This window comes from Amia ocellicauda, chromosome 20, assembly GCF_036373705.1.
Source record: "Amia ocellicauda isolate fAmiCal2 chromosome 20, fAmiCal2.hap1, whole genome shotgun sequence".
Classification (NCBI taxonomy): domain Eukaryota; kingdom Metazoa; phylum Chordata; class Actinopteri; order Amiiformes; family Amiidae; genus Amia; species Amia ocellicauda.
Genome location: NC_089869.1, coordinates 18,676,607 through 18,699,256, shown reverse-complemented (window position 1 = coordinate 18,699,256; position 22,650 = coordinate 18,676,607). Strand labels below are relative to the sequence as shown.

At 38.0% G+C, this 22,650-nt stretch overlaps 1 protein-coding gene across 3 annotated transcripts in view; it reads left to right on the top strand.

Moving 5' to 3' along the window:
* The window catches only part of rnls (renalase, FAD-dependent amine oxidase), a 39,854-nt gene extending 22,960 nt beyond the window's left edge, over window positions 1-16,894 (top strand). For all 3 annotated transcript variants that reach the window (XM_066693832.1, XM_066693831.1, XM_066693830.1), the window contains 3 exons: window positions 7,252-7,425; window positions 9,597-9,772; window positions 16,282-16,894. In XM_066693832.1, coding sequence (XP_066549929.1) covers window positions 7,252-7,425; window positions 9,597-9,772; window positions 16,282-16,437 — 506 coding nt within the window. In that variant the 3' untranslated portion in view covers window positions 16,438-16,894. The remainder of the gene's footprint in view (window positions 1-7,251; window positions 7,426-9,596; window positions 9,773-16,281) is intronic.
* The last annotated feature ends 5,756 nt before the right edge of the window (window positions 16,895-22,650 follow it).

Here is a 22,650-nt window from a genome sequence, read left to right as displayed (position 1 = left end):
CTTATAAAACATGCAGTAATGAGATGATAGTCAAATAGGTGTAAATTACTTTAACTAAACCCTTAAAAAGAGAACACAGATGAGCTATAATATACTGCCCTTGCAAACTTTCCAGATAATAAAAAAATTAAAACGATCTACTTTTTTTTATCTCGTATGGCTGACTCGACTGTTCTGGGAGAGCCAGGAAGGTTGCTGCTGCCCAGCCTCTATAAATCTAATAAACTATTAGTGTAAGCATTGCAGGGACCCGAGAATGCAAAAGACCAGTCGTACATTTTCAAGACCTAAGAGCCGTCTGTCTGCTGTTCCTGGCAGCATATGTGTACTGCTGACATTTTAATGAAATCCACTTTAAAACTGAATAAAATCAATTCTGGATCTCTTTCAACACATACATGAGAGCTCAGAAGTAACTCCCAGACTCCTCCTTGACTTCCTTTGCCCTTGCCACTTTTTGCCAGCCATTATTAAATGGAATGGGCAATGTTCACTGTAACAAAGCATTACTGGAAAATCACATTTTTAAGATTAATGTTGTAGGAGGCAAAAAATAAGCATAGATTCATGTATCTGAACATTCTTTATGGAGAAGATATTGCTGGCTATTTCTTACTTCTTCTATATTTCATTAACATTCTTCATTGCATAGAAAATAACCCATTTTATTCTGCATTGCCTACCCAGACCTTAAGAAACATTGTATTTGAGTCAACAGACCCGTACAGGTTAGGGGTGACAGCAATCCACTCAAATAAAAATGGAAAGAGTTCTGGGTCAATCTTCTGAGACCCTTTTCTACTTTGTCTGCAGCAAAGCTATAGAACTGCCAGTTCAGCAGGCAGGAATGAAGACTTCAGTTTGAAACACATTTGTTAAGCTGTGTCCAGGACTAGTTTAGACCATGTTTGGTTTAATAATGTCTGCATAGTGGCTGACAAGTCTGAGCTTGGGCTTTACCCCACCCAGTGTGAAACATTTGCTTCTTAACTGGGTGCTGACCTTGCCAGCCACCGGCTGTGGGAACCTTTTGGCTGTTTCAATACGTCAGGGCATTGCAATTCAGTAGTTCAGCTCGGCAGTGTATGACTTATAGCCAAAATTCCTCTGCTGCCGGAAACTTCAGAGCATCAGCCTGGCCAACAGTACAAGTCTGAGAATGGGGTCTGCACAGTGTAGTGTGGCTTAATTCATATGTTACTTAAAAGCAGGGTTGGCAGGAGATAAGCAGCCGTCCCTCAGACCTTGCAGCAGCAGAGCACCAACGTGAATTAACACCTAGGGACGTTTACGGGAAGATCAGGTTTTCACAATTACACGATGGCTAATTACAGTATTGTACACTGTCTTTGTATGTTCTGACTGTGCTTTGATCAGTGTTCATGGCATATACAAGAAAAATCAAAGCAAAAAAGCCAAACTGTGATCTTTGACTAGTGTGCTGTGAAATCAGCTCTTATATCTCAGAATAGGAACCTTTCACTGCCTGTAGATTTAATACAGATGTGAACACAGAGATAGTTGGTCTGAAGCCAAGACCCTATGTTGCTCGTTCCCTCTCCTCCTCCCTCCCTCGGACTGTAACCCCTCCTCCCTCCCTTCCTCTTCGAATTTGAAAGCGTCTCAGTTGAGAAGAATAGACGAGGCTCATAGGAATACTTGCAGCACCCCTGAAGCAGCTCACACGATTCGGAGAGGCAGGAAGGCCTGGGAGCTATTAATTTGTGACAGGAAGTGACCTCAGCGTTGAAGACTGCAGGCGAGCATAGTTTGGAGTCTCAGAATTATTTTTTTGTTGATGTTTTTGTTTTTTCTCTCTCTCCACTTTGTAACCCAAGCAGGGACCCCCACAGCAACTGATATAGACAATGAAATAGCTCTGGTATATGCACCCTCCAATGAATTTCAGTGTGAAACTGGAGATATTAAGATATTAAGGTGCTGTATTAGCTAATTATTGATGCATTATTCCAGAATGATAAACTGATTACTGAATACTGTATACCTGAATACCTTTCCCAGTAATACATACAGTATTAATAATGTGAATAAATTGATCATCAATAAGGTATATATTGTAAAAGTATGTTAATGTTTGACCCAATTCAGGGTAAGGGTGATCTTTTAAAGAATTAAAGACAGAACCCTCTTATTTCTAACCGTATTAGCTTTGCTGTTTTCCACTTTAGGTTAAAAACAAGAAAACTTGAAACAGATCCGATTGATCATAAAAGGAATGACCCTTAGTTATTGTTTTTAAAAAGCAATTGAGCCTGTAGCCATTGCCTGTTTGTATTGTTTATTATATGTATTTAATTCTCTACTAAACAGAAATTTCCATGATCCTACAGTAAAACAGTGCACCCTAAAATAAATGTATTGGGACTTTCTAGAGATTGGTTTGTATAACAGTAACTCTTAACCAGGGATGCCCAATTTCATTGTGAGGAGAGAGATAATTGATACGCTGTATATATGGAGGTTTACTAATTAAATGTCATTCAGGGGACTACAGTAGGTCTCTGCATGCTTCATACACCACTTCCACCACCAATTCCCAGGGGGGATCTTTGACTAATCCATAGTCATGGATTTATTGGAATAAGCCCCAAATACTACACAACACTAAGGGGGGGCATACTAAATACATCCAGATCTTTCTTTAAGCAAGGAGGAGACTGTGATTCAATGTATTGATCTTAATATTGTCTTCTGCAAGCTCTGTTCCACTGTCTGCTAAGTCTTGATTGCAAAACTCCAACCACACATCTTGAGTTGATGCAGGTGTCTTCTTCCTCTCATCTTTAATGATATAGAGACCATTTTATGTTCTTGTCAATTTTAAATTTCAAAGGGTGCACTTCCTGACGCATTTAAATGTCATCTTATCACAGAGCGTTTAGTCATTAGAATGTGTTACTTATCTATATGTGTGAACAACCACTCTGATAACTTTGCTGTTAATACAGGAAAAAAAGACTGAATGGCACTGTTTTCAGCATCGAAGAAAGACAAGGCTGTGTGACCGAGCTGAGATTTGCCCAAACCTTATACCTTTCAACAGATATTGGGCTTTCTAATGGAGCTAAGAGGCAGCGAGAAAAGAGAACGATAAAAACAGTTTGGCCACGAATGCCAAATTTATCAAATGGGTTGTGGCCTGAGACTATTAAAGAATGCTCTGTAAGCACTTGTATGCATTTCAGAAAACACTTTGCTGACTTTAACATCAAAGACCAGGGCCGCGTTTGCTCAGCGTGCTGGAGGCTGCGGCGGAGATCCACAAACCAAACTGGAAAATGTTAACCTTCTCATCTCACTTCGAGAAGAGCTGTGCACAGACAGACTTTTGTAGGTGTCAAACCTTTTCAATTGAGAGCTTGGTATTTTGCACGTAGGGCCAAATGTCAAGAGATTAAAAAATGATTTTGCTTACCACTGTCTGCATTTGAAGAGATTGATAGCTGATAACGACGGGGTTTCAACGGTGGATTTTGGACAGAGAGGAAAAAAAAAGCATACTGTTGTTTTTAGGCTTTATCAGGTAGTATCAGTACCTTGCAGACCTTCACATTTTCTGGGTTAGGTACATTTGCAAACGAAGAGAAACATGCAAAGGAAATAGGTGGCAAAATGTGCTCTAACTAATCTTTGATGCAAACGTATGTGATATTATGTTTGCTCCTATGTTTAATTAGCTTAATCCAGCAGAGGAAAATCATATATGCAAATACATTATCCCTATAGAAAATCTTGTAAATGCTTCAGTTGTGTGTTTAACCAAAACCATGCTTACAATCATTCTCCATAAAAAAAACACCTTTAGGGCTATATATTTTCAGTCTTTTCACATCTGGCCTTAATTGTCAGACCATGTTTCTCAACATGAATTTGTACCGGAGGTAAAGTACACCAAAACCCCAAACAAACCGTATATTAAATACATACATACATACATACATATACTGGTGTTTGTATACATATATTGTCAGGCAAACGGATAAACATTGCTCAAATATGCATCCTTTACTGCTGGGGACAACACCCTTCGTCATTTGTTGTCATCTGTTTCTACTGATTTAACTGAATCTCGTGTAGATGTGTACAGGCCTAGCTTGAAATTGTACTGTTGGCTAGGGTGGGGGTTCCAGGCTGTTGTTTGGGCTTAAAATGGTGTAGGTAATCTATTGATCCTGTACAATGATGTATAGTGTCGGGTGTCTCTGTCTAGCACAGCAATGCAGAATAAAGTTTCTGAACACTATTGAGTGATTAGGTTAATTCATGGTCACCCGTGTATAAACTGACGATTTGCATGTTTCAGAACAAAATCACAATGAAAGAAAATTAGAAAATTAGGCAATTCTAAATCTGATTACATTTGTATTGTACAAATGAATACATTAAGAAATTGCTATCTAAAACCATATACATACATCCCCCTTTTCAGACACTTCCTCTGTTGAGCTGTATTCTCTGGACATGTTTTATAGGTGTCATAAAACATTTCTTTAAAGTTGAAAGGGCTGAGGTGATGTCCCAGATCTCTCTCACCACCATATAAAGCACAGCTGTTCGTTTCATAACGATAGTGTCCAAGGAATTTATAATGTACAGACAGATGAAGAACAGGCATCTACAGTCCACAGCCAGCAAATATCAAATAATGACTTATATTATGAGAATTTAAGGCCAATAAATGTTACTAATAGGTGGCTCAGTTTACCCAAGGTTGATAACAGGCAAGTGTCCCTCTTCTTCAGTTATCATCTTATATCCCAACACACACTATCTCAGCCTGTATTTTGCTGTGAATTTAATTATTTTATTGGGAAAAGTACATTTTAAAAAGGACACAAGTATATGAACCATACTTCAGAAATGTTTTCTCAAATTATCCATATTTTAAAATGCATTACTCAAAGATTGCCCATAATATTTCTGAAAATACTTGCATGAAATGATCCATGGTTAATTAAAAATATATATTACATGCAAAAGCTGTCTAGCTGTTTTGTAGAAGTACAGCTCTTGCAGCAATGTAAGTATGGCCTGTGGCTTGACAAAAATATAGGTATACATCACTGCTAGTCTTTCATTCGTTGCCACCAGCCTCAAGCAGCAGCAGCCTAAAGGACAACAACATGCTCAAGCTGTGAGTCTCATCTAGAGTGTTGGCCACAGTTTTCGGAAGTAAGGTATTTAAAGTCGGATGGAATCTGACCAGGCTCTTTTGGTAACAGTGGTAACTTTTTCCAGTAGGCAGTGTGTTTATATTTCTGCTGGACAGTCATAAAATTCAAGACATAGAAAACAGGAAGTGAATGAAACTGACGGCTTAAAAATGTCCGATATCAACCTGACAAGAACCGATTGATGAATGTGGTACAGGAGAGTGTGCAGGGGTGACTGAACAATGGCGCCATCAGCAAACGTGATACCAGTTGATGGGCCGAGTGGTATGTTTTCATTTCATTCTCCATTTAATTTTTCACCAATCTTGTCAACAGCTGTCAAAGTTTAGACTTTCCAGCCGACCCTCATCAGAACTTGAAACGGTTTTGATGAAAGATTTCCGAAATGCCACAACCTGTCTATACAAAACCAAATATATCCGGGTATTTTACTGATAATGCAGTTGCAGATTCATAAGAACCATAAAAAAACAAGAGAATGGTGGACAGCCTTAGTAAATGCCTTAGTAAATATCACACCCACTTTCCTGGAGAGAGAAATAAAAAATGTATGGGTTACCTAGAGATAACATATGATTGTATTTTCTTTGCACGTTTAACCTCTATATTAATCTTCACAAGTAGATGACATACCCTGAGGGGCACACCTAGAGGTTCATAATCTTAAGCAGCTGTTGTTGGAAGACTAAAAATGTTAAAGCTCATTCAACGTACTTGCTCTGCTATAGTCTCGTGAGCAGTGCCTTTCATTTCTAAGAGGTCCAATGGTGCCAAAAAAGGGGAACATCTGCAGCCAGTACCACTCTGCAATGTGAAAGTGTGCCCTAGTGGGGTGATCTCAGTTGTTGAATGATGAGAAGGAGATAAAATGAAACATCTGTGTGTCATCAACAACACCCATTGAAGGAGCAAAGCCATCATTGAGATTTCTGCTCTAGGATGAAAGTTGTACTTCTCTCAAACGCACATAATGTAAATGTAAAGCGCAATTCATCAGTCATCAGCTGTCAGTTGTGTACTTCTGTGAACAAAACAGTTAATTTATTTATGAATTATTTAAACACTAAATTGTATACTATTGGGAACCTAGAGATGAGATATAAAACCCTGTATAATAGGTTAGCGATGCGTCTTTCTGATTTCCCTTATATGAAGCAAACGCTTCTATCTTTTAGCTGAAATGTGATTTAATCGGCAAAAATGAACTCTAACCTTTGTGTACTCAGTGCTCAGGGACCCAACACAACTAAAGCCAGCCAACTTGAAGCTGCTGAGACCAATAAACAACAGATGTTACAGGCAGGAAACAAGGACAGCTTTGCTTAAAAAAAATCCAAAACCTGATAAAAAAAAAAAAAAAAAAGAGAGAGAGAGAGAGAGAGAGGACACCCCTCCCATCAAGCCAGCTATCATGTGTAGGATCATTTTCAACCAGAGGAAAGATTGCTAAATATATTTTGCTTTATCATTGTCTTCACAGAGTATATGCATCCAAACTAACAGTATAATGATTTAATAATAGTATAACTTGAGCGTGCGGATGGGGGAAAAAAACAAACCCTTTAATTCTTCAGTTTATTTTAAAACAGCCTCACATTTACTAGGGCTTTAGGTAATTAGCTTTCGGTAAGAGGTTGCTTGGATGATTTCTATACTCGCATATGAATGCATTAGAAAGTAATGTAAACCAAATACAATGCAAAGTGTTTAAAGGTTTCTTGCTAAATAAAATTAGCTGTCTGTAATCTAAAAAAAATGTATACTCCAAGAACTAAAACATGTTCTACATAAAGCAGGGAGCTTTTGAAAACTAACCGCACAGCTTGCGATGGTAAAATAAGTTTAAATAAATAAATTTCGCTCTGTTACAATGTTTAATTTAATTTAACTACATTTGATCATATTTGATGTTCTGATATTGACGTTGTTTTGTTCATTCTGAATCCAGTCCTGAGCGGAGGCAGTATTTGCATGCGGAGTCGGTGCGGGTGCACCATTACTTTCCAGGCAAGGCTGGTCCAGATAAAATACTGATCCTTTAATGCTGTTTCCACAGTAATTGACGGGACTGGGAGGCAGACGCTGGGAGCTGTGAGTTATTCCTCTCGCTACGCTCTGGGACTCTTCTACAAAGCTGACACGCAGATTGATGTCCCCTGGGCAGCAAAGTACATCACCAATAATCCCTGCGTACGCTTCATCTCCATCGATAATAAAAAGCGCAATTTAGGTCAGTGCTCCCATTATTTCTCTTAAACAGTGCAACAATGAAGGGTGTAGATCACGGGAAATGCGGTTTAATTGAGTGTTGCAGCTCAGAACGTAACGAGCATTTAGCTTCAAGCCACATGGGATCAGCATTTTAATGTGAAGATTTGGCTTGTAATAAATGACATCATGGAACTGGTAAAGTTTTCATTAAAACTGCTAGTTACACCTCTTTCATCCTGCTGTAATGAGAAGAGTGTTTGGGGGTTGGGTATCAGCCAGTGACAGGGTTCATTTTGTCCCACTGATAGCCGAAGCAGACCAATGAAATGGGTAAATTCAGATGTCTAGCTTGGAAGACAGATGCCCTTGAAATAGGACCTCCGAGCACAGATGAGTCAGATTTACTTGCTTGGACAAAGCTTGCCTCCTCTTTTTTTATCTGTAGACAAACGCATATAAACTTGAAGACCGTATGAGAAAAATAGTAAATAAATGTAGCGGAATATTTTATTTGCAATATTTCTATCAACAACAACTTAAATCTGTTTGGATTGCTGCCTGAGTTCTGAAGTGAAATAAGAAAATTTAAGGCCAATTCACTCATTCCTAGAAGATGTGGAAAGTTAATTCGGGTCAGTTCTCCTTTTCACGTGTGAACTGCAAAGAAAATCATGATCATCATACGATACCGACAGGAGGATGGAGACAAAAACAAATTAAACGGTGCACGGCTGAGAATCTATCAGTGCTTAAATCAGCAACTAAGGTTTCCTATTAATCGCTGTTATTTTTATAATGATGTCACGGGGAGAAACAATGCTACCAAACATATTCTTACCAATAAGTAATTGGTACGAGGCCCAGGGTCCAGGGTGCTTGTGAACTCTGCACAGGAGCTTTTACAGAGAAGACCAACTGTATGAGATGAGACACTCAGCACATTTATTTTGTATAAAGCATCCTTCGTGTTTGTTTATTCTATTTTTATTCCAAATTGTTTATTCTCTTAAAATCAAAAGTATTACAATGATGGAAAATCTACATCATTACTTTTTCTTCATTCATGATTCATAGCTTTTTGTGCTCCTTCTTGAAATGAAACTTGTCTTTAAGCCACAGTCGTCTTTTTTTATTTTAACTGTTTCAGTTATGCGTTTCTGGCCTCTCAGAATGACAGAGCAGGCCCGGTGCCAGGTTCTCACCCACATGCAGTCGCCCGCTCATTCCTGGGCACATGCCAAAGTGCAACAGCAGCTTGACACTGGTCTGCAGACAGTGTAATTATGCTTATTTTATGCAAGAACTGGGTGACCACTGCAAATTGATTAACAAAATATCAAATATACTTTACCAAACATGTGGAAAGCCAACATTGCCTGAATATTCACACCTGTCCTGTGCATCACACCAGTCAGATGTTTTGTTTTCTGTAATTCAATAGACTGGTGTGGCTTTATTTGTGTATGCAAGTTGCATTTGTTTATTTGCTTTGAGGAACAAGATGTTTCCATACATTACATTATAATGCATATTATTCTAGTAGATGATTCAGAAGTTATAATCGTAAGGAAGAAGGGTTTAAATAAGGTTTTTGCCGGTAGAGATTGGCACCTAAGGGATGGCTCTGGAATACCAAAAAATATGTGTTTGTGAAAGTGAATCTTAACGTTAATGGTTCCAACTGTAAACAAAAAATATGACGCCATAGTTTTAAAATGGATGCAAACAATGTAGATGGAGACTAAAATATTTGCATAACAAATTATACTGGATGTGTTACAGTAATAAACATCAGACTATTGCTCTCATCCTTATCACCATGTTTTCAGAAGCAGAAAACATGTCAAGCCTTGTCGAAACGTTCTCTGAAAGGATTCACGATTTAAGATGCTAAAGATTCATATCTACCTCAGTCTACAAGTCTTGCGTATGAGCGTTTTGTGCAGGAGTAATGCAAATTTATATTTTACTACTTCTAATTGACAGATGTTTTTAATGAAGGGGATGGTGTGCACATGACTTGTGAAGGTGTGAGGTGATTCAATCATCATAATTATGCTCCATTTCTGTGTCATATTCTTTTTATTAGTATTGTTTCATGGTGTTTCCCCCGCCTCCTCTTTTGTACTAGTCGAGTGCCCTCAGTGAGTTGTACGTTTCTGCATAATATTCCTATTGTTTTCCCTGTAGAGTCTGCGGGCAGTGGGCCTTCCCTGGCTGTCCACACCAGCGTGCCCTTTGGAGTCCAGCATTTGGACAAGACAATTGAGGAGGTGGAGCCATTGATTCTTAAAGAACTGCAGCAGGTTCTGCCAGGATTGCCTAAGCCCCTGAGCACGAAATGCCAGAAATGGAGATATTCACAGGTAATTAACAATCCAGACATGGAACATTGCTTTCAGAACCGCCGTCGGAGCCAAGCGGCAACGGTGAGAGTGTTTTCTCTCTCAGTAAATCCTTCCTCACAGTGAAATGAGCTGTGTAACCCATTTCGTTTTAAACGGTAGACTTTAACTTCAATCAGTCCCAGAAATCCAGGAATAAACTTCAGTTTCATTGATTTCTATTGATTCCTATAGCACAGCCTAAGTAACTTAAAACAATTAGTACTAATGTCTAGTTCCTGTGATGCACAGTTTCCAGTCGCAGCAAGACAAAAGGGTTATTGTGCCTTCTTCCTGTCCTTTAATGAGTCTTTGTTCATAATATCTCACAAATGTATACATGTAGTTAATTAAATGCTGAATGCTGCAGGACAGATCCCTACATATGTTAGAAAATGGACATGGGACAGAAACAAAGAAAGAAATACATAAGGATTCAAATCTTACATAAGATAACCATGTTGTCATGCCAAGTTTGCCATGCCTGCATAGTCCTGTGCTGAGGAATATTTTTTTTTCCTATGAACACTCTCTGACTTTGGCTTTCCTTGCTGATGCCTCAATGAGAGATCTATGATACGAGTTTCCATACTGTGCTTTCATGCCAGGTTATAGGACAACAAACACCTGGGAATGAAAATGTGCCACTTGGTGCTGGAGAGCATGGACTTAGGCTTCCTTATCAGGACTCAGACTTGCGAGCTGTGTGTGTCTCCATGAGTGACCATGTTTTCTCTGTCAACATAACTTTATTTGTGTTCATCACCAGCGACTGTGAGGGAAAGTTAATATAATGGTTTTGCCTTGAAAAAAAAAAAAAAAAAGTACTGGAACTACTTTAAAAATACGTTAAGCGAGTGAGCTGCTCACTGATGTGTTCTATTATTTCCTAGTGATCTACCAGCCTGGTATTAAAAAAAAAACAACTCATAACTGATCAGTTTCTCTTTCCTTGCAAATCAGAGCCCTGCAGGGGGCGTGACATCACTGGTCATCACCAAGGTGCGAAAATGTGACAATTTTTTTTAAATGAGTTAATGAACTGAGAAAACAAAGTTGCATGCATGACGCATGCAGATACTGATGATTTTCAGTTCATTTTCTCAGCCCGGGAAAAGGCGTAATCCATTAACAGAAAAAATAGCTGTGTTCACATTTCACATCATACATTTGATATGACTAGTAAATTAATTGTACCACTTTCTGTTAACGGAAAAAAAAAATATTATTACCTGTACTTATAGCAAAGAAAACATTTTGGCAACTACATTTTTAGTAGACTTCCAAATTTTGAATTCTAAGAAGCAATTGCTCCTGAGGATGTTGTCCAACTTTGAGCCCGTGATGATCAGACATACACAGCCCCTTGCAGTTCTTCTGTATAACACACAACAGGTGAATGAAGCAACTCTTTTTAAAATGGAAATAGAAGCTTTATAGAGGTACAAATAGAGCTTTTAAGGTGTCCGTGGGTAAACAAAGGGAACTGCTTAATTCAAATGACAAATTCAAATGGCTTTTAATTATCTGACAACACAGTCCAGAATTATCATTATTGATTATCTCTGAATTATTATTATTATTTATTTTTTTAACAGTGTTATGACATTATGGCATGATAAAAGAGCAATATAGCCTTTATTCTCATCACCATAAATATATTTTTTTCAATACTCAATAGAGAAACAGTGAAATCAATGTTAGTAAATGTTCATGCTTAATACCGGAACCAGTAATTTACAGCTTGCATTAATGTGCTTTCTTTTGGAATCTGCTGAAATGCACAATTAGAAACATGAGTGTAAGAGGAGGGCATTGCTGTGTGCTGGGCATTTTGGTGTGTGTTTAGCAGCTGTTATAATTCAAAATGTGGTTACTTTATACTTAGTTTTTTAGCAACAGGTTTGAATCATCAAATAGTTTTATACTTCTTTCCAGTCCTGGACACAAGGAGAGTTTCAGTAAACCTCCATATTGTTTCATAATAAAGGTCTGAGATCAAAGCAATTTCGAGAGAAAAAAAAAAAAAAAGAAATCTGGTTTTCACAACAGAGGCAAGGAAAGCGAAACTGACATCCGTTGCGCAAGGCGTTCGAGGGGGAACAGTGCGGTGCTGATGTGCGGTGACGAGTCAAAGAGGCGATGGTGTAAGAGATGAGGTCAGAGGGCACTGCCCCCGCGACGACAGGGCTGTGGGGGGGAGGTGGAGCTTCAGTAAGCCAAGGGAACTAGAGAACAACTCCATGTACACCATAACTGATTCGTACATTCCCCGTAGATCTAACAACTGTTTCTTAAGTATCAGGTGTACATCCTTTGATAATTGAATGTAGTTTTTGTAGTGTTTGGAAGTTAACCTTCTATGACTCCACTAATATTTGTATTATACCACATCTTGAGGTGGTTCAGAATGGAATGCTTTTGAATTTACAATGATATACAATGGCTGCAGTACAATAATAAATAATGGTAAAGAAATGTAATATACATCATTTAAGATTCATTATTACTTATTTTTTTAATCTGAATCCAAGGTATTGATTTATTATGCATTTTACTCTAATGGTTTACTATTTCACTACACATTTACATGTGTGTTAGCAGTTATTCTCCGATTAGATCCATGTTAAAATTTGGAAAACTTTTCCTTTAATCGTACTTGTTTTAAGTGCATACTTAGCAGCACCAAATTATTAAGTTGAGATCTATAACTATGTACCTTTTAATATCAACAAACCACTATAGCAATCCAAACAATTTGTACTTGGCCTGATTTCAGCGGGTATGTTTATCAATTGATTTACATGCCGCTTACCATGTAAAGATAAAAATAAAGAATTTCAGGGAAATAATGATAACGGATAGTCTTTAACTATGCCTATTAAAAGCCTCAGGGAATGGGTACTATTTCCTTACACTACTGAAATGTACCTTGATGTTTATCTTAAACCTCTTTAGTCAGCTAATGCTGTTGAAATGGGGCACGCACAAACATGGAATGTGTTTATTTAAAGAAGTCATTACAGCACTAAACTTAGTGCTTCGGGCTTTAAACATCACTGTAAACTGCTGGCTGCAAGTCTTATTTAATATCGCAGTGGCGAGAACCCAAGTCATGCATTTGGCCTGATCTGCGCAATTATATATTGGACATTGCATAGACTATGGCGTAGCCAAGTCACTCTCTGCAGTCAAATCATGGGTCTTAAAGCTACCACAAAAGTACGGATTTCATAATTTAATTTCAAAATATACGCTAGTGACAGTACAACAAAGTCAGTTTTTCCAACAATTCCTAAGAAAGCAGCACACACTACACTGTTTGGACTCAAGAATACGTTTCTGAACTATCAAGTGAGCTGCAGATGAAAACATGTTTTATAACATGAAAGCTGGACTTGGCCCAGGCCATTGTGATTTTTGTCACCTATTCCACAGAAAATGGTGATAGTGCGTTAACGAAAATCCTGGACGTACCAGGAAACAATTAAAAAAAGATATCCTGGAAACTTTTAAAGGTAGACTGCATCATCTGTGAAATGTGCCTTTTTTAGTGGCATGTTTGAGGTCGGCCAGTAGAACAGCCTAGAGTTCATGCCGATATGAATCAGTCAGCTCTCATATAAACAGCCCGGCCATTTGCTACGGAGCGTCCTGCGCTCACCGGACCTCCTATTTAGACAACTGAGATTTTGTCTAAACAGAAAGGTCAGGCGACTCATATTAGGGATTGATGACTTTGGTTAAACTTTGTTGCAGCTTACCGCATGTTTGTAACATAAATGTTATTAATATAAATCAACCCCTCCAAATGCTGATATGACAAATTGCGTGAGGTATCTGTAAAAGAGTTAAACAAGCTATTTTGTAATTGTTTTTTAATGCTTAGTATATATAGTGTTGATGTATATATGTATAATTCATATTCTTGTATGTGTATATATAGCTGTTGGAACTTTTTGAGACTGACAAATTACAGGAAATAGTTTAGATGGATTATGATTCCTCAATATACTGTAGTCAATACAAATATTAACAAGGTATTTCTGAAATACTAGAGTTTAGACAGATTCAATAATTTAAATATAGAATGCCAAATTACAAGACCACAATTAAAGTACACAATAATATTATTTCTGAAGTATGTGACCTTTGTCCTTTTGTTTTTCTTTCTTCAACAGCCACAATACTGTGTGGCAAAACGAGAGATTTATATTTATTTATTTTGGACAAAAAGATTCTGAATTCCATTGTTCTGCATTCGATCCATTTATGAGTTAATTTAATGTCTCCAATGTTAATGTTTTCACTGTGAGATGTGTGTATGTTACACTTTGACACGGCAGGCCTGTTACCTTTCAACATCTTGAAACCTGCTTTTTCTAGCTGTTACATCACTTCCCTTGATCCCTCCGTATCTCTAGTCTTAGATATCAATGGAGAGTAATTTAGTTTTGACAGTTTTATTGGATTGTGTCCACTAATAAAAGCCACTCAATGGGGTATAGGGGGTGGATAATTCCAGCAGAATAAATGCATTTTGAAAGGGTGTATGATTAAAACAACATAATGTTTAAATAGCATTGTCTTTTTAATGTAATTTGTGTTAACTATATAATAACACTGTATATGTGGTTGTGTTGTAGACCAGTAAGTCATGTATTGATCTAGGGACCCAGCAGACAGTTAATCGTAACTGCAGATAGTTATGTCAGATACTATTTTAAGTTACTGAAAGGAGTATAATGTATGAAAATGCAGGAAACATTTCACCAGAAACAAAAATGAGGGGGCAGGGAGGAGAATTACTTATCAATTGTTTTAATCACCATTCTTCAAACAAATGGGCATTGAAAACTATTTTTAGTAGAATACTTTAGTTTGTTTAATAAAGAGGAAATTGGTGCAGTAAATATAGAATAATGGGAAATGATTAATTTATATATATAAGGTAATTTACACTCCAGTTATGTGTGTTTGAAAGTGATCTGCCATTACACTGCTGTTCAGGAAAGGCAATTCTGCATGCTTGCTCTTCCACTGAAATGATTTCTCTGTCCTGCAGGATTGCATTGCACTCATTCGCAATGTTTTTTGGCTCGTTTATTGGGTGGGTGGATCCCAGTGTGACCTGATTGCAACCAATCAAAATCCTGTATTGTAACTAGGGCTTGGGCCGCTTACTGAAGTTGTCCTTATATTTTTGCAAATGCATGATTGTGGCTTTCCTGCTGTTTTTTTTTTCTTCTAGTGAATCCCATGTCTTGTTCTTTTACCTGTAACAGTATAATGATTTGCCCAGCCCTAAAGAGCTCCCACATGTAACAACATCAGAAAGTTTACAATCGAGAGGAGGCCATTCGACACATAGTGCCACTTTGGTGTCCATTAATAACTATGTGATCCAAGGATCCTATCCAGTCTGTTTTTAAATGCTCCCCAATTTCCAGCTTCATCCACATCGGTGGGGAGTTTGTTCCAGATTGTGACGACTCCCTGCATGAAGAAGTGTCTCCTGTTCTCTGTCTTGAATGCCTTGAAGCCCAATTTCCATTTGTGTCCCCGGGTGCGTGTGTCCCTGCTGATCTGGAAAAGCTCCTCTGGGTTCATGTGATCGATGCCTTTCATGATTTTGAAGACTTGAATCAAGTCCCCACGCAGTCTCCTCTGTTCCAGGGTGAAAAGGTTCAGTTCCTCAGTCTCTCAGTAGGACATTCCCTTCAGACCTGGAATAAGTCTGGTTGCTCTCCTCTGAACTGCCTCTAGAGCAGCGATATCTTTCTTGAAGTGTGGAGCCCAGAACTGTCCACAGTATCCAGATGAGCTGTAACTAGTGCATTGTACAGTCTGAACATCACTGCCCTTGTTCTCAATTCTACACTTTTGACAATATACCCTAACATTGTGTTTGCCTTTTTTATTGCTTCCCCACATTGTTTGGATGGAGAAAGTGAGGAGTCCACATAGACTCCTAGGTCTTTCTCATGCGTTACTTCATCTAGTTCTGTTCCTCCCATAGTGTAATTATAGTGGACATTTTTGTTACCTGCATGTAATACCTTGCACTTGTCCACATTGAATTTCATCTGCCAGGTGTCGGCCCACAACTGAATATTATCTAAGTCTCTTTGAATAACCTGTGCTGCCCAGATTGTATCTGCTGAGCCACCTATTTTAGTATCATCTGCAAATTTGACAGATTTGCTAACTATCCCAGAGTCCAGATCATTACTTTAGAACATTATTACATCATTAGAACGGTGATCACTATTAGTACCAATATGTATTTTTCACTTCAACAAGTTTAACCGGGGGGGCGGGGGTGGGATCTTTTAAATGTTGGTACTGAATGTAAGATCCATCCATTAACATTCATAGGTCTGCAGTTACACATTATTAACATAATCATTAAGCAATGCTGGGGGAATACTTCAGTCCAGAAATCCTGACATCTGAATTTGCTTTTTATTTCTTTATTATAATTGTTTTAGGTGACACAATCGGTGACTGGTAGCCCAGGTCAGATGACCCTGAGTTCCAGGCCTCTGCTCGTTTGTGGGGGGGATGGATTCACACACTCCACCTTCGATGGCTGTATAGACTCAGCTTTGAAAGTCCTGGAGGTTTTCAGATCCAGTCTCTGTTGAAAAACGCCTCACATTCATGCACCAAGCCACAGAGCGACACTACATGTGAGAAACAGGAAGTATCAGCAAGCATATAAATAACTATAATTATTAGTTGTGATAAATAACTATCATAACTAATAACTTACTCTACAACTACCTCTGCTTCCAGATGCTTCCTGTTCAGAAACTCCACCAACTGTCTTTAAGAAGTGCCTCAAGATTGTTGCTTGCTTGTCCATGTACACGAGTGCTTTCCACAGCCAGAAAGTCACTGGGTGAATGCATGTTTCTGTGTGTAAATGTACGTGTACATACATATATTTTAGTTGCTGTTTGTACCAAGACTTCCCAAATAACCACTGCCAGAACAACCAGTAAGCAAACAATAGGTTTAGTCCCAAATGTTAATATGTAATTGTAAATGTAGTGTGAAGAGAAAATGTTTTTATTAAACAAGGGATTTATTCAAAATTAAGATGTTTTTTGTTTCCTTTTTTTGGTGCCGACCATTCTATCTGATGTGTGTGTGTTTTACCTGCTGAGTTGACACTTGGCCGGTGTAGCAGAATAAAAGGAAATGCAGATGCACTATGCAGTCTTTTGCCACACCTCAATTGAGATGAATCAATACTTGTTTGTTCTGTTCTTGTTTTAACCAGTTGTCGCATTCAGACAGTAATGTATACAAGTGTTGCTAGAGCTTTAGTTTTGCCAGATTTGGCCGTGACTTTATCCCATAATATTTGATATCATATTTGATAAGTCATAGGTTTTGAAATGGGCACACACCACGTGTTTGGTCGTCTCCACACAACACAAACCACATTTGCAGCTCTCTGAGACAGACTTCCAGACACACCTGCCTCTTCCATTTGAAAATGCAAAACTGTCGCACAGAATCTGAGAACTGATCATATCGATTAAGATGTTCCAAAAGGTGTACGGTCTGCTTCAGTTTCTTTGTAACCAGTGACCTATTGTTTCAAATAGTTAATTGTCTTGGAAAAAAAATACTTAACGCCCCCACTACCACTCCCAGCAGTGTGGTACTTTGCTTCAATGCTCTTTCTTAACTCCCACACCGAATCTTTACATAAGTAAATGTAAATCTTGCACAAATAAACCACTGTTTATCCCACAGGCGCAAGGAAATTTGCGTGTGACAAAAATAACAATGATTTCCATAATAGAAACTCCACCGCTATCTCCCCAATCGGTCCATAGCACTGCATTATGTAGTTCAAATATAAGTCCTCTGTCCTCTGGCATTAAGACGCCGACCTTATCGAGAGCTTTTCACATGGCTCTGGTAAAAGTAAGTAAGAACCGATGGCTCCCATGAGATTTACAATTCTAGGTCCACTTATACACATTGAATAGTACTGTAATTCTATAGCAAAGGCTTTTTTAAATGACTGATATGTGCAGCTTAGTGTAAGTGCATCTGGACTTTAATCTGTGACAAAATGTTTGGCCATTGGTCTGGAGAGAACCCTACTAATCCTGCTCTAATAACAGCAGTGTCTTCCACGGGCTAGCGTCCCGATTCCAGCGCAGCTGTGTCACGGGTGTTGCACACATTAGGATTTTCTGCATTAAATATGTAAAACATGTTAGCAGACCACATTAAAGCCCCCAGTAATGGAAACTGTTATTACTTGTATTAATATTAATTAAATGCAAAATTTTCCATGTTCATTTCTTAAAATAAGTTTTGACTTTGTTTCTGCCGAAGTCGTCTGTTAGTCATTAGGTATACCCTCTGCTTGCGTGTTGGCATTATCAGCAGTCTGTGCCACTAAGCCCAGAGAATGCTGATTTTTCAGAAATGGCTGATTAAATGACAAACAGATTTCTTGAAACATTTCACATGCGTTCTTAAAATAGAACCCATTGTCTTAATTAAAGAAAATGGAACAAAAAAGGATTTTATTATTTCATATTCCACTAGGAAGTGTTAAAAGCCTTTCTGTTTTTTTCTTGTCTGTGCCTTAAGGTTTGTTGATTTGTTTTGATGTCTGCAGTGTTATTGGCCTCTGTTATTGTTTTTCTGCAATTGGGTCTGTATTGAATGTTGTAGTCACTGGAGGGAGAGTATTGAGTGTCATAGGGAGTAGGACAGCAACAAAACGCAGAAAGACACAAAGGTGTGATGAATAAAAATACAAAAACAAGAACAGGAAGAGGTCAAATAAAAAGTCACTGATAAAATAGCACACTAGTGAATTTAAATTAATGCTAACTACATAACCTGTCAGCTATTTTGAAGTGGTTATAGAGGTTTTAAATGATTCATCAAATGAATGTACATTTTCTTTTCTTTGCAATGTCCTGCTAAATGCAACTCTATGCATAATATTTAGTCGACCATAGATTCTGGTGTGCATTTTCAGGGATCTGAACAACCCTATGCTAATAGGCTCACTTTATCCAATTAAATGCAAATGATTGTATTGTATGAAACCAACAAGATGATGTAGCAGTTGGTAATTTGTGCATCTGTTATTCTCTCTATTCACTGTTGCCTCGCATGTATCCAGCCGGCAAATGTTAGCAGCAGCGCTTCCTGTTGGGCTATAGACACCACACCTAAGCAGTCCATACCTAACAGTACATATATCATGGAAAATGGCCATATTTAAATTATGTTCAAAATGTGTTTTCCATCGTTCAGCTTTAACGCATCTGAATCTAAAATCCAAGGCTGTAAAAAGGCTTTGTTGACCATTATTTCACAACTTGCAAGACTGTGACTCAATTAAGGTGCTACCAGAATGACTGTGATGGTCCCAGTTAAGTGTGGTCTATGTTGATGGCTGAATCGTGCAAATGCAACCTTGTCTGAGTGGAAGGATGTGTGCCGATGAACTGGTATGAGAGTGCATGTAGTTGAGGTTGACACCGTCATTGCACTTGCTTTCATCAGCTTTTAATTCACAATCACAAAATCCCAATGAAAATGAAATGGATTCTATATTATTTATGTAAAACAAATTTGAGGTTGGGGGGGTGGTTGCAGTCTGCTGTTCCATGTCTTCTAGTTTATAACAGAATGAAGCCTCATTAATGGGATTCTCTTGTGCACATTTAAGCATCGCTATTGAGCCTGGCATGAGGCAGCCGGGGATTTTATAGCAAAGATAAGATCCTCATGTTTAATTGATAGCGCTCCATTCCCATACCATAAAAAGGGCATTAAATGATTTCACTTCATCCCCTTAATTTGTGCGGCGCGGCAGCGTGGAGCACAGGCAGCCGGAGAAACAATTATCAGAGCCTTTCGCACCGCTTTCAATTGAATCCTGTTTCGGGGACAGGGAAAATCAATATGTTTTTAATTGAGTGGACAGGAAGATAAATGAACTTTTCATTGATTCAATACATCTGATATTGCTTTTCTATTTTAAATATTAATAACTGATGAGAGGTGTAGCATCGACTGTGTTACAAAGGCTCTGATAGATTTAACCATTAAGTTATCATTTACAAATATAGCTTTTTCTGCATAATTTTGTCTAATATTGTGTTATGTTGAAAGGCTTCACTCTGATAGAGGAAGGGTCCAGAAAAAAGTCTCACATTATTCCTTGCGAGATCTTATAGCCTATATGCTGTTTATGAATTCATAATAATACGACATCTAATATATTTAACTTAAATGTAACTGTGTAGGTAGATGGCGTATTCAGAAGTGCTGGGTCATGTTAGGAAGTTCCACTCCTATTTGGTCTATTGTACTGCCTGGCACAGATAGTGAAATTAACATTATTAAATTGCATTGTGATGAGTCACGTACACAAATATTCGTTTATGGCAATTCTAATTGAGGAAATACTGCTTTATTCTGTGAATGTCTGTTTCCTTTTCAGAAAATAATATACTCATAACAAGCCAATTGTTATTATGATTATTATTATTTAAATATATGCAGGGTCCCCATGAGTCCTGGAAAACCTTGAAATTCATTGACTGTTTTTCCAGTCATGGAGAACATATGGGAAATGTGAAAATCTGTCGTGGAAATATTTGAAAGGTCATAGAAAATGGTGAAATTAGGATACAAAAACATATTTATGTTCAATGACAAGCCAAAAGTTACACAGCAGTTCAATTGTTTTTTGAAACCCTCCACCCAGAGAGCTGTTGTGAATGGTGGGCTGTGGTGTCAATCAGAACATTTCACCCATACGATCACACCCCGTGGCCTCTTCTTTCCCAGTGTCGTGCTCGAGTTTTGAGTTTCTTTCCCGACTTGGGCAGACGTGTGACATGAGAGATGTAAGCGACTATGTAAATACAAATATTTGTCACGGATGAATGAGACACTACTTCAGAATAAGTCTACTCGTGTTAGCAAGCTTTCTTCAATCCGTTGTTCAGGTGTTTAATTATACCTAGCGATTTTGCTCTCTTGCTTGCCAGCTCATGTCAAATAGCCAGCTAACGGGTGGGTGTGTACAGTAGATGATGTTGCTTTAGCTAGAGCCGTAAGGATGCTGATTTTGCATTTAGCTTCTATTTTTCCACCGACAAAACCTGTGCACTGGGCAGCTGTGTATTTCAGCTGTGTTTCAGCTATGGAGCAAATTAAATCAAGCCACTACTTTGCCGATCATCTGTGCCTCCCTCTAGACATGGTGGATACCGCTCCGTTTAGTAGTACCTACGACCTGCTAACACTGGTTTAGTGCATGTGTGTGTCCAAACCAGACGCCTGACCCATAGGGCATAGGGGGCAGCTCCCCCCACACTTTGAATTTACGGGAAGCAAATAATATATTGTGTCCCCCACCCCCCTCCATACATAGACTGTATGAATAAATCATATATTTTAAAATGTATATTGTAGTTGCAAGATTTTGCTGACAACAATCTTTATTTTTCAATTGAATTATGGTTCTTTGTTTAAATACGTCAGTTTTCAATGTACTTGTTCTATTGTCTAGCAAATGTAAAACTTTAGAAAATTGACTGATTATACAAGGAAACAATATTATGTAGTTATGCATGTGGGAGCTTTTGAGATATTCTGTGTGAATGTTTGAACTGGCAGGTGGTAATTTTAATGGTTAAAAAACATGTATCTTTAGTTTCCGTTTAATTTACAAAAGATACCTTAGCCAAAATGAGAGGATTTAGGTTTTATTTTTTTATTTTTTTCAGAAAACCTCAGTGGACCTCTTAATGCCTTAGTGAATGAAGTGGGTCCTCACCTCTGCTTGTGAGTCGGCCTATACTGTAGTTCTGATATTTCAGTAAAAGGCAGTGATTTAAATCATAATTGTGAAATTGTTTCAGTTATTGTATTTTGTGCAGATTGGTGTGTTGGAGTCAGTCAGTCCTCATTATACTGCCAGTCAACAACCAAGGGAATATAGTTTTGGGAATAAAAACAATGGTTTTCTATGCTAGTGGTAGATAAGGGTGGCATTATAATGGTGGGCGGCACTTTATATCCAAACACGAGTCATGTAAAATGTCCTTGAAAAGCCCTGGAAAATTATTTCCTAATTAGAGTGGGAACCCTGTATATGCAACCACTTAAAAAAATAGTAAGTCAAAGGAATTTAGTAAATATGAATCCCAGTTCACCGTAATGAATAGAAAATAATATATGTAATTATTAGAAGTGCACAAGAGAAGAAAGCATTGCTGTGAAATATACATAATTCATATAAGTCACATTCATACAGCAATAAATGAAACTCGGATGCCTGTTTTGCAATAGCCTTGCTACAATGTTGCATCAGCTGCCTGATTTCCATTATTATGCTTATTTTCAGCTGGTGGTCTTTGATCTTTTTTTAGTAACTGATAAGAAAGAATTGGTTATGGATGAATAATCTACCCCATAAAAAAATACATATTATTTTAAATGTATTTATTTTTTTAATACATCTCTGTTGCTCATTAATAGTAAAATTATGATAAAGGAAATTCACTGCATCCTTTGTTCAGCAGCAAACTGCAGACACCATACCAATTACAACTGGCAAAAGATCGATTGCTAAATGACAGGAGGAGCAGACCCTTTGTGTTGCTGCCAGTCCTCATTTAAAATTGTTCCAAGTTCATTTCTACTGTATTCCTCCTCTTTTTTGAAACTGTTTTGCATACACAATAGAGCTTCAGCCTGATCCCTTCTTACTCGCCGCACAAGCCCGCTGTATGTGATGCAGACGCGAGTGTTGCCATGCGTCTGACCTATTTTTGTAGGCTATTCCAATAGAA